The following is an 11,989-nucleotide window of genomic DNA, read 5'->3' as shown; positions in this document are numbered from 1 at the left end:
AAAAACTTAAGTGCATTTTATTGATAATTAGCACATTTATGAGGTTGTTATTCTGAGTCAAGTTTATCTTTTTATCTTTGTTTCTGTCAAGGCGTGCGCAGCTGATTTTTTATTTTTTTTACAAATTCGCCTCCTCTGAAGATCCTTCTTTTACTGCATTTTCTTTACCTGCCTGCTTCCTGAGCTTCAGACAGCGTTCGACAATAGGAACATGACTAATCATGCAGGGAAAGTGAAGTGACTAAAATAACTTTACATCAAGCGGACAGGAACGGAAGGAGTACACAAGAAGCAATCAGGCAAGAGAAAACAACTTTACGGTTCTTTTACAGAAATGAGCCTGCAGCTTTATTATGAACACGCAGCTCTGATTTGTTTTCTTACACCAATTCTTTCGCATAGATGCTCTACTATAACTGAGCTGAAATAGCAAGCAGTAAAAGCAGCAAACAAAATAGAAAAGGTGGAGATCTTAGCAGCAGAACATTGGAACAATACCAGTGTTTCATGTCAAATGTTTTTTGATTTAGAAAAAAAGTAACTTTCACTTTAATAACCTGAAATTACTTCAACTGCACTTACTGCAACAACGTGCAGTGAATTAAGTTTGAGACAATCCTACATTAAAAACCACAGTGCTGACTACAGCATCAACTATTTATCACAAGTGAGTCTTAATAAATTAAGTTTATTTAAAAAGTACATTTGCTTCAGTAATATAATTTAAAAAGTGAAATTCAAGTTTATTAAGGATTTAATAGGTGTCAACTCTGACAGGATTCATAACACAAAGTCATTTTAAGAATTCACTTCTTCAAGTTGAGGATTAACCCAAAGCCCAAAATTCACTTTCTTGGTACATAAAAATCAAGAGTTTTGATTTAGAAATAAAATATAATAAATATTAGTATATATATTGTAATATCTGTTCATATAGTATATATAATAATCTTGTCCGTCCAAGCATAAGCATGGAAAGTTATGTGGAAGGAAAATCTGATCAATTATATTTAAAATTTCCAGAAATAAAGGCTAATGTGTAATGAATTTATGTTTTATGTGTTTTGCCCTTTGAATCAAATTGCTGAAATACATTGATATTGTGATTTATTGAGAGAAAACTTAAGCAACGCACTACAGCCAGGCACATTCTGATGTATTGCTTGATTTTACTGTTTTCCTGGTTGTGTGTCATGTAGTGTAACACCAGCAACTGCAACTGATTGAGTTTGACTCGCAGTGAGGGTAATTATTGACTCAATGCGTTTGCGCATTATTACAGTGCAATAATACTGACGTCCAGCAGGAGGCAGCAACAGAACATGTTCAAAAAGTATCAACTTTCCTCACTAGAAAAAACAACAAAACTATTTCCTGCCTCTCCTCTGGAAAGTGAAAGTCCAAGATGGCCACAGACGAGTGTCCACCTTAAGGCATGGAAGCCCCAGTTCAGAAACCAGCATGTATCGCCATGGCAACAGTATCTGTGGCTGAGGCAGTAGGAGTCACTGCAGGTCCAGGTACTGAGGCAGAACGTCGGTCCAGAACTGCTTGGATTCTTCTGGTTTCTTCTCCTCTGCGTCTCTCTGTTTGCTCCTTGGAGCGGGTCTGGGAGCTTCTCTCCGTTTCCCTGAAGGAGAAGAAGAAGAAGACGGTGGCTCCGCCCCCTTTGAGCCTGTTGATTTCTCTTTCTTCCTCCATTTCTTTGCCGTCTCTTGCACTTCTTCCTCTTCTTCTTCTTCTTCTTCACCCTCTTCTTCTTCTTTCTCCGCTTTTTCCACATCTTCTTCCATTTGATCTTCTTCCTCCTCTTCCTCTTCCACTTCACCTTTCTCCGTTTGGTCTTCCTCCTCTTCTTCCTCCTCCTCTTCCACTTCACCTTTCTCCGTTTGGTCTTCCTCCTCTTCTTCCTCCTCCTCTTCCACTTCACCTTTCTCCGTTTGGTCTTCCTCCTCTTCTTCCTCCTCCTCTTCCACTTCACCTTTCTCCGTTTGTTCTTCCTCCTCTTCTTCCTCATCTTCTTCCATTTCTTCCTCTTCTTCCTCCTCTTCTTCTTCCTCTTCGCCCTCACCTTTCCCCTCTTGTTCTTCTTCCTCTTCCTCCTCTTCTTGTTCATCTTGTTCTTGATTTTCATCTTCTTCTTCCTCCTCCTCTTCTTCCTCTTCATCTGCTTCTTCCTCCTCCTCATCATCTATTTCTTCCTCTTCCTCACTCTCCTTTCCTTTTTCCTCACTTGCTTCCTCTTCTTCTTCATGGTCATCTTCACTTTCTTCCTCTTCCTCAGAAGCAGAGATACTTTCCTCTTTGCCTTCCTCATCTTCTTCCATGCTTTGCTCTTCCTCCTCGCTTTTGCTCTCTTCATCTTCCTCATTCCCTGTGCTCCCCTGTTCCTCTTCCTCATTTTCCTCCTCTGTGTTCTCCCCTTCTCCTTCCTCCTCATCCTCTGTAGCCTCCTGTTCAGCTTCTTCATCACTTGAAGAAAGCTCTCCTTCCTCCTCCTCTTCCTCACTGTCTTCTTCCCCCTCTCCTCCACTCTCCTCTTTCTCAGTTCCCTGCTCTTCATCAGACTGCCTCAGTTCCTCGCTTTCTTCTTCCTCAGACACCGCCGTGTCACTTCCCTCCCCGCCCTCCTCTTCCTCCTCCTCCTCTTCACTCTCACTATGCTCTCTCTCGGATCCTTCACCGCTTTTATCTTCTTCATCCTCACTCACCTCACTGTCTTCCTCTCCTTTGCTCTCATCGTCACTTTGCTCTTCACTTCCACCTTCGTCCTCCTCGGCTGCCTCACTCGCCTCAGAGTGACTCACTCCTTCACCCGTCTCCATGCCGCTCTCTTCTTCCTCACTCTCGGCATCCTTTGTGTCACTGTTGTTACTTTCTTCACCTTCCTCCTGAACGCTGGAGCTTGTTTTCCCCTCGCTCTCCTCTCCTCCTGACTCACTATCTCGCTCGTCGTCATCGTCGTCTCCAGGTTCACTCTCCCCTGCAGCCTCGCTGGTTTCTCCTTCCTCGTCCTCGTTTTTGCTTCCCACGTCACTTCCCAGCGCTTCATCGTGCTCTTCATCACCGGTGTTTGTTTCAGTCAACCTGGAATCATCTTCCTCTTCAGAGCTTCCCTCGTCTCCTTCTTTATTTTCAAAAGTTTCCTCCTTCCTGGTCTGCTCAGCCGGTTCCTGCTCTGATGGATCCTCGAATTCCTCCTCATGTGCTTCGTTTCCTAAATCCGATAAGATGCTCATTTGAGCGTCCTTCTGCGTGCTGTCGTCCCTGTCCTCTGAATCCGAATGCAACGTCGCAGAGAAGGACGGGCGCATAGTTGCGCTCTGTTTGACTTTCGGTGTTTCAGGTTCCGGAGAGGCATCTCTGTCGCTGTCGGCCCGGAAAGCCTCCACACGAGTCACGGCGTCGCTCAGGAGGCCGACAGCTGCGCCTGCGACCCCCGCAGCGGGCAGAAGAAACGCCGCATCGCTCAAAATCTCTCCCCACGTCTGTTTTCCCTCCGGCAGGTCTTCGTTCTCTTTCCTTTGTGTTTCAGGTGGAAGTGTTTCTGCGGCAGGACGGTCGGAGGACGGCAAGGATTTAGCTCTGCTGACGGAAAGAGCCCTGGTTCTTGTGGGGCTTTGTGAGGAAACGGCGCTGCTCGAGACTTCAGAAGCGTCTTCGTGATGTGAAGAGATCTGGCTGGGAGCCTCGGTGGCTTTAATCCCGGGTTTGGCTTTGCCGTTACGTTCCGAGCCAACATCAGCACCGTCTTCTTTCCCTCTTTTTCTCTGTTTCACTTTAGGTTCTTCTTCCTTCTTTCTCTTCTTCTCTTGAAGTAAATTCTGTTTTTCTGACCTTCTGCCTTCAGTTTCACCCGTCGTGCGTTTTGTGTATATTAACCCATCCTTGTCACCTTTTTTGATGCTTTTACCTTCAGCAGGAGGTTTTTCTGTGAGCTTGCTTTGACTTTTGCCTGGTTTGGGTTTAATCACCTTCACAGGTGTTGATTTCACACTTAAACCCACAGCCTGAGGAGGCTTAGTAATTTCTGCAGCTTCAAGTTTTTGTGATTTTGAAGGCACTGCTGTGTTTTGAATATTTCTCGATGTGCGTTCGACCTTTTTCTTTGTCGGAGTGGACTTGAGTCGCTTTTTGTCCTGCTGCTTCTTCACTTCGGCGGATTTTAGATCAGTGATTTTATTCTGGATCACAGCATCATCCTTTGAGATGTTTTCAGTGGTTATTTCCTTATTATCTGTAACCTTTAGAGTTGAGCTGATCTTGTCTGAGGAAGACGATATGTTCCTTCTTTTTGGAGTCACTTTTAGTTCTTTCTTAAAAGAGTGCTCCGCCACTTGATCTTTTTCACCTTTTTCACTTACTTTGGTCATCGTTATCGGCGCAGGTTGTTGTGTTGTTGCACTTTTCCTGTCAGGTTTTGTCGATTTTATCTTATAGAGCTTGCTTTGACCGTCTTTTACTTCTGGAGGTTTTGTTTTGCTGTTGTTAATGTCCTGACGGTCTTGAGATGTGACTCGTGCTTTTTTCTTCCTGCTTTTCAGTGACAACTCCTCTTCCTTTCCGGAGCCTGTCAGAAGCTCTGCTTTGAGGCCTTTGGACGAGCTTCGGCCACTCTTCTGGTCTCCGTGAGCCTCGAGCTCTTTGGCAAGTTGAACTCTCCCGGTTCTGGTTTCCTAAAAGACAGGATTGAATTTTTGTTTTTTAATTTAGATTGTAAAAATGTGTAAACAGGAAAACAAAGGAGATTCCCAACACAAAACTGAGCTATAAATGTTGCTATTAACGACGGAGTTAAACATTTTAATAAACATTTTAATAATTTTAATATAACCTTCCATGAATCAATGCATAAAATATTATAATTATAGATACATTGTTTAGAAAATACATTAAATTGCTGGGGTATATTTTAAGAATAAGTGCAAAGAAACTTTTGTGCAAAAAAAAAAAAAAAAAAAAAAACTGCAGCATTTTCTCTAAGCTCCTTAGATGGGTTATAAGATGACGTGATGCGTAATATTCATATTCATGCAAATTTTCTGTTTAAAAACTAATATACATTTTTATTTTAACCAGCTAACAATGTTTTTACTACAGCAGTGCAAAACCCCTCGGTTTAGATTCTCACTTTTATAGCCAAAACTATAAAAAATATCCTGAAGCTTGACATGTAAAATAGCATTTTACCACCAAAAATAAGATATTTGGTGCCAACAGCGAATATCAGGTCCAGTGTTTGGTCTTTTCCAGTATTTTATTTCCTATTTTTTAAGGCATGACTTTTACCGTTCGTCTGCTCAGGGTGCTGCCAGTAATGACTACAGGACAAACATCAGGTAAAAACATAAAAAATAAAAGAAGAAGTCAAATTCATAGAAAAACTTTGTCAGACCTTCCAAAAATACCAGGCAAACTACAAATGTCAAGGCGACTGGAAAAGATTACAAGAAAGTCGAGGTCACTGGAAGCAAAATGCAAAGAGGTTATCCATAGCTTAACATTTTGTGACTTTCAGACTCCATTTGGCTTATAATCCACTAAATCTAAGGCTCATGTACAGCGTCTGTCGCCGCTGTACATTCACACCCTCCATGTGAGACAGGACTGGGCCACTGGACGCCACATGTTGGACAAACCTGCTGCACACAACAACAACGCAGGAGACTCTGTCACCGCTTGCTTCAACGCTGGCTGTGGAAACACTGATGAGATGTGGCAAGGCTGCTGCCAGCTTTTCAGAAACACTGTGCGTGCGTGTGCGCGCGTGCGTGCGTGTGTGTGCGTGCGCGCGTGTGTGTGCGCGCGTGCGCGGCTGTGCGTGTGCATTCTTGAGTAAACACACTCTGAAAAGCTTAATTAATGCTGAAACCTGAGAAATCACAATTCAATTTAACATTTCCCTTCAGTTTTAAACTGAGTGGGAAACTGCTGCGGCCCATGTGCTTTCCAGAATACACAAACACACACACACGCGCCTACACACACGTATACAGTATATATGCTGAGGTATGCAGGTTTCCTGGAAAAGTCGGCGAGTGTTCAACTCTGCTGCTTCCTGCCCCGAAGTGCTTATAATTTAGAGCAGAAAGAAGAAACCAGGAGTGGATAACGACGCTCAGCAGAGTGAGTTTTAATGACTCCGTGCTACATCCACCTCCTCCATCAAACATCACACCCTTGCATAAGCTAATAAAAACCTCTCCTCTCACCATATATGGCAAAAAATCCACATGGTTTCTCTCGTCTTCCACATCTTGGGAGATTAGCCGTCTCCTTCGAGCTTCTCCCTCTGAAACAAGAAGAAGGGACTTTATTGACTGCAGATACTTTAGTTACTTGCTTGACGAATGTATCCGTTCAAAATACCTGTTTGTGGTCCCTTCTGGTCCAGGTTATTATCAGAAACACGGATGAGGGGTCTGTTAGGGCTGCAGGGTGTGTTGGGAGGGAAAGCATCATCATCATCATTTAAGGCTCTGCGTGCTGCGCTCCTCACAGCCTCTTCAGAACAGGCAGGACTCCCTGAGTTGTGATTAGCTCTAGACGTGGATGAAGATACAGAAGAGGGCAGCCTTTTGGATTTGGACCTGGAGGAGACGGCGGTGGAGGCTTTACTCCGAGATGAGAGAGATGATTGTGAACGTGGGCTTGGCGGCTTGGAGGATACGGACAGAGATCTGGGGGATAAAAGCGGGCTTGCTGGCGCCGCTTTGGGGGAGGAGGTGGGGGTGGGAGCGTCCGTTGGAAGCCGCTTCAGGTTTGGGATATTTCTGGATGTCTGCCAGGAGGTGCTGAGGAAGCCAGAATTAGGACGAGGTTGGGTCTGAGGCAACTCTCCAAACAGCTCCACGAAGCTCTTCTGAAAACGCAGAAAGAATCTCAGAGTTAAAGGTTTGAAACTCTTCCCTGCAGCCTCCACACAACACTGCAGAGTCACACCGCTCCCTGCTGGAGCTAAACTGGGACTGCAACCAAACGAGAAATACTTCCAGGTTTTAATTAAATCAGATTTTGTGGCATTACTATTGTTGATTTTTTTTTTTATGTTATTGAAGGTTTTTTAGCAGGAGCGATACAGAAGCCTTTTATTTTTACAGACGTGTTTCTGGACGTCCCACATGATTGTGCTGTTTAAAATGAAAACTGTGTGGGTTTTAGGTTCTCACTTTTTTTCTGTGGCGAGCCCGAGCGGCCAGCGCTGAGAGCGGGACGACTGGAGCTGGGTCCGTCGGAGAGTCTTTGAAGAGGTTTTCAGGGTCGTCTGACTCCCAGAAATAGTCTGTAATTGCAGCATCCTTCTGTGACTCTCCACCCTGACTCTGTGCTGCCGGTCTGGGGACAGCCAGAACCAGAGTGTGGTGACCACCGCAGGACACCTAAATGTATGAAAGACACGTAGTAGCTTATTTATTGTGTTAGCCTTTAACTTTTTCACACTTTGTCAGCTTACAACCACGTACTTTTGTGATATGGGCTTTTTTTTAGGGCAAAGCATCTGTGAACATCAATCAATCTCAAGTCTTTCCACTGATTCTCAGACTTTGACTGGGCCGTTCTAACACATTAAAAAGGTTTTACTGTGTTGTAGATTTTAACTTTAGATATCTATTTCTATATTTTAACTCTGCTTCAAACTTTCCCCACTGTGTTCCTTGGTCCTCATGATGCTGTTTGTTTAATGTTCATATCACCCACAGAACAAATGGATTTATACTGAGATTAAATCACACACAGTCGGACTCTATTCACCAAACAGGCGACTTTTGTATGCAATTGAGTGCATTGGAGTTTATTTTAGAGGCATCAGTTTGAAAAGTGTTGAACAAACAGAGAGGCTATGCATAATTTTATTTAGTAAAAGTCTTTTTAACCCATTGATGACTTTCTTTCCACTTCACAACCATGTACTACTATTTTTGCATTGGATAGTTACAAAAAAAAAACAAACAAAAAATTAGGGCGGGATGTGGGTATAACCTGAGAAAGTGTGGAAAAAAAATAAATGCACAAGGTGAGAATATGTTTTTGAGGCACTAAAACAAATACTTATAATAATAATTCTGACTTTTTAAAGGGTTTTTCCATTGATATTTTCAGTTTGCGAGACTCCTAACTTACCGACTGCACGCTGTACTTCAGGAAACGGGTGCACAGCGTTGGGCTGAACTGGTTGATGAAGTTCTCCTGCTGCAACCCCAGTTTTCCAAAACGGCCATCACCAAACGTGTAGAGCAGTCCAGCATCTGGAGAGGAGACAGGCAAATTTGCATTATTTGACAATAAAATAGGTGCTCCCCCTCCCGCCCCCCAGAAAAAAAAAAAAGGAACACAAGGTCAACATTTCAGGTCATTTATGTTGTTTCTCCTGTCAAAACGAGTACCGAGAATGAGGGTAACACCTAAGTGAATTTTTTTTTTTTGTCATTTTGCAATAACTTTACAATAACACGCTGACTGCTCACAACCCCTCCACATAACTCTGCTTCAAAACATCCGATCACATCGCTCCTGCCGTTCGCAGCACATCAAATATGCATGCGGAGCTGCAGGAGTGAAACGGGAATAGCATTTTCGAACGGCAAGAGTGATAGCTGGTTTACTTGTAATCACAGCAGTGTGGCTTTCTCCGCAGGCGACGCGTCTGGCGCTGCTGTTGTGGAAGCGCTCCAGCGGTTTTGGCAAATGAAGTTCGAACTCAAACGTCCCGTGGCCCAGCTGACCGTACTGACCTCTGCCAAACGTGTACACGTCCTCCTCTGGCTCAGGAGGGAGACAAACATGGCAGCACAAGAGAAGAGAAACGTAACCAGTCACAATTCATGGTCAATTTACTTGTCTGCTGTACGAAAGTATAAATCAGGCGTGCTTGAACTCGATTTACCGGTTCACTGATTCTCGTTTCAGAACGATAATTGAACTTTTCGTTCAGTGAGATGAATTAAAAATAGTGAGCAAAGTTTAAGTGATATTTGCCAGCAGTGTTTCGAACCATCGCTTTATTAATTCAGAAGAGGATGATTCAGAGAGACAGAGGTATTCATAAAGTATATGTGATCATTTATTTATTCATGATGAAATAATTGCAACTTGACTGACCGACCGACCGATTGATTTATAGAGGTACCAAGAACACACATTTTAACAGTTTTCTCTGTTGTTTTATGCAATTTCTCCATAAAATTGCAACAAAAATTAAACATATATTGCAAGGAACATATTAACATATTACTGTTAGTAACACTAGTCCCTTTTTAAACCAATTTTCCACAAATTTGAAATGTTCACATGCATTTTAAACCACCGGCGAGACAGAATTGTAATTTTTAAAACTAGATGAGTTATCTAATTGTAAAGGGAAAGAGATTTTGCCGTTTCAGTTTATCCTGTCAACACACCTGTTAGTGCCACAGTGTGCTCCCCTCCACAGCACACCTGAATGACACTTCCCATAATGCCTTGCACTTGCTGGGGGACTCTGTGATTAGCCAGCTGCCCCACCTGGAGCCCGAGTCGTCCATTTGCGCTTTCACCAAAGGTGTAAAGTCCGCCGTGCGCTGAAACAGAATTATTGATGGATAAAGCGATAAAAGTCTGGTCCAACTGGGTCAGAGCGGGTCTGGGTTTGGTCCAGCAGCGCCGTACCTGTCACAAACGCTGAGTGGCGATGCCCACAGGACACCCACATCACCGCCTGCCCCACATTCAGCTCTCTAGGTTCGGCTGCAAACGCCTTGTCCCCTAAACCGATTTGACCCACGGAGTTGTCTCCCCACATGAACAGCCTCCCTTCCTCTGCACACACACACAGAGGAGAGCCAATCAAGCTTAACACCAGTCTACATATGGTTTCCTTTTGTTATTTTTTTTTTTACGACTAATCAGACCTGTTAAGGCAGCTGAAGTGCCGCTGCCAGCAGCGAGCATTTTGACCGCTGCCGACTCACAAAACGGACGCAGCAGCTGAAAGGATTTCGTGTTCTTCTTGTGGCCCAAGCCGAGCTGTCCCTTCTGGTTCCTGCCAGCCCCACAGACACAGTGCTGAACTGGAAAAAAACATTTAAAAAAATACAAAACAAGCACCGGTTCAAAAACAAGACACGTTAGGAACTAAATATTTGGCTTTAATGCAGAAATATGACAAATCCACGTTTGAGATTGTTTTGTTTTGCATCTTACGTGTGCAGACAAGCGTGTGATCTCTCCCACAGGCCACAAGCTTCACCTTTTCAGGCTTCAAGGCTGAGAAGTAAACAGACTGTTACACAAGTCTAACAAGGACAAAGTGCTTTGCATTTGAATGTTTAAGATGTCACGACTGTATGACTGAAATGTCCACATATATTGGCATTTTCATGTTTTCTGAAATGTCATTAAACCAAGCAACAAAGCTTTTAGTCCTGAGACAACGTGCTACATTGTCTTACATCTTGAACTTTTTTTCAGATTTTTTTTTTCCTAAAACACAATTATATACTCATTATATGTTATATAAGATCCCCCAAAACACAAAATATATATTCCATGCAAGACACTATGTTAGTAATAAAAACTTACTAAAGTTGGTCTATATGGATACCTTTCACAGAGGTTGGTTTATTGGCATCTGGTTTTATCTTCAGTCCCAGTTGGCCACCAGTATTACCACCAAACATGAGCAACCTCCCATTTTCTGCAGAATTATAACAAAAGTCTGCTTTTATTTACTTTTTTTTCAGCAAAAAAATACAGTCAGAAATCCGCTTCTGACTGAAATGTGTGTGTGTGCGTGCGTGCGTGCGTGTGTGTGTGTGTGTGTGTGTACCTGTGATCACAGCACTGTGCTCTTTGCCACAGCATATCTCCACCAGGCGGTCATTTTTCAACCAGAACTGACTGGGGACATCGTCAACAAAGCTGCTCTTCCCAAATGTGAAGATGGCTCCTGTTTCTGGGGGGGGGGGGGGGCAGAGGGGAGGGTAGTAAAAAAAAAAAGTCTGTGTGAGTCACCTCTCTGCTGCTGCCCTGACAAGAACAGTGCTTCAAATCTAAGCAGGTCAGCAAGTTACCGCAGTTGTCTAAGTTAACACCGGCCAAATCCCAGCACAAGCTGCTGTCAACTCTCAGGAGATTTAAGCAGCAGCGGACAGAAATAGCAACAGGTTTACAAGGTTTGCACGGTAGAAATGCAGAAACTGACACTTTAAGGAGGAGAGGATGTCCGCTCCTACATTTATATTATTCTAACTAGGCTTGGTGCCTCTCACCAGGTATGTCTGCATCGGTCCGGCCAGGCATCTCCTCCCTTCTCCCCGGTCAGCAGCTCTGTGCAGACTGCTGCTGTAGATCAGGGAGAGCTCAGACTGGACTAAGCTGGACTCGTGCGACCCATGGATCTGGCATAGATAAATAAACGACTATATGGCTTGCAAAACATAATAATAAACAACCTTAAAATAAAATTAAACTAATTCAGAGGCTTACAGCATTTTTAATCTTAAATGGTAGAGAAAGGAAAAGTTTAAAAAGGTCTTTTTTACTTGCTACGGTTGTATGTGGGGGGCGGGTGGCGCTCGTTTTCAAAGCATTAAAATTTTAAGGTTTTTATTTGAGCGACCTCGGACCAAAACTAGGACTTGGGGATACTGAACCGACGAACCTACTCAAAGTAACATAAAGAGGGTTGAAAAAGATTTTTTTTAAAAACCCTCTGATATTAAACTTTTTTCTTTCTCTCTCCGTTGCCCGATGGTGATGTCGTCATGGCCATGTTGGACCCAGACACCGCTACATGTGCTCGGATGTGGGTCCGCTCCTCTTCCTTTAACCGGGAAGACGATTGGAGTCATCGGTCCGACGGGGAGCGCAGGCTGGCGTTTCTGAAATGTTATTGTTGTGTAATTTTACACCACTAGAGGGCGGTGTGGTTGCGGTGACAGGAGCGTCTCAATAGAGTTTTACCCATCAAAATGACATACTGAATACACGTGTCTTGCTGCTAAATTTCTTC

At 43.5% G+C, this 11,989-nt stretch overlaps 1 protein-coding gene across 1 annotated transcript; it reads right to left on the bottom strand.

The window, feature by feature from the left end:
* Positions 1 to 1,038: 1,038 nt before the first annotated feature.
* rpgra (retinitis pigmentosa GTPase regulator a) lies at positions 1,039 to 10,655 on the bottom strand. Its single transcript, XM_015007565.2, has 11 exons — positions 10,580 to 10,655; positions 10,180 to 10,242; positions 9,888 to 10,046; positions 9,646 to 9,795; positions 9,399 to 9,557; positions 8,604 to 8,759; positions 8,122 to 8,246; positions 7,170 to 7,379; positions 6,370 to 6,862; positions 6,213 to 6,292; positions 1,039 to 4,676 (listed from the first exon to the last, which is right to left on the bottom strand). The coding sequence occupies exons 1-11, from the start codon at positions 10,653 to 10,655 to the stop codon at positions 1,506 to 1,508; spliced, it is 4,842 nt and encodes a 1,613-aa protein (XP_014863051.2). The 3' UTR covers positions 1,039 to 1,505.
* Positions 10,656 to 11,989: the final 1,334 nt, after the last annotated feature.

The sequence above is a fragment of the Poecilia mexicana genome, unplaced genomic scaffold (assembly GCF_051168715.1).
Source record: "Poecilia mexicana isolate PSO_F unplaced genomic scaffold, ASM5116871v1 scaffold_2, whole genome shotgun sequence".
Lineage (NCBI taxonomy): Eukaryota > Metazoa > Chordata > Actinopteri > Cyprinodontiformes > Poeciliidae > Poecilia > Poecilia mexicana.
This window is presented reverse-complemented; position numbering and strand designations above follow the sequence as displayed.

Bases quoted from the DNA above. Each gene is read 5' to 3' on its own strand.
- rpgra (XM_015007565.2), bottom strand. From the start codon at position 10,655: ATGTTTGGTGGTAATACTGGTGGCCAACTGGGACTGAAGATAAAACCA. The intron at 10,243-10,579 runs GTATCCATATAG...TTTACTTCTCAG, and splicing joins TAAACCAACCTCTGTGAAAG to CCTTGAAGCCTGAAAAGGTG. The intron at 6,863-7,169 runs GTGAGAACCTAA...CTGCGTTTTCAG, and splicing joins GGGCTCGCCACAGAAAAAAA to AAGAGCTTCGTGGAGCTGTT.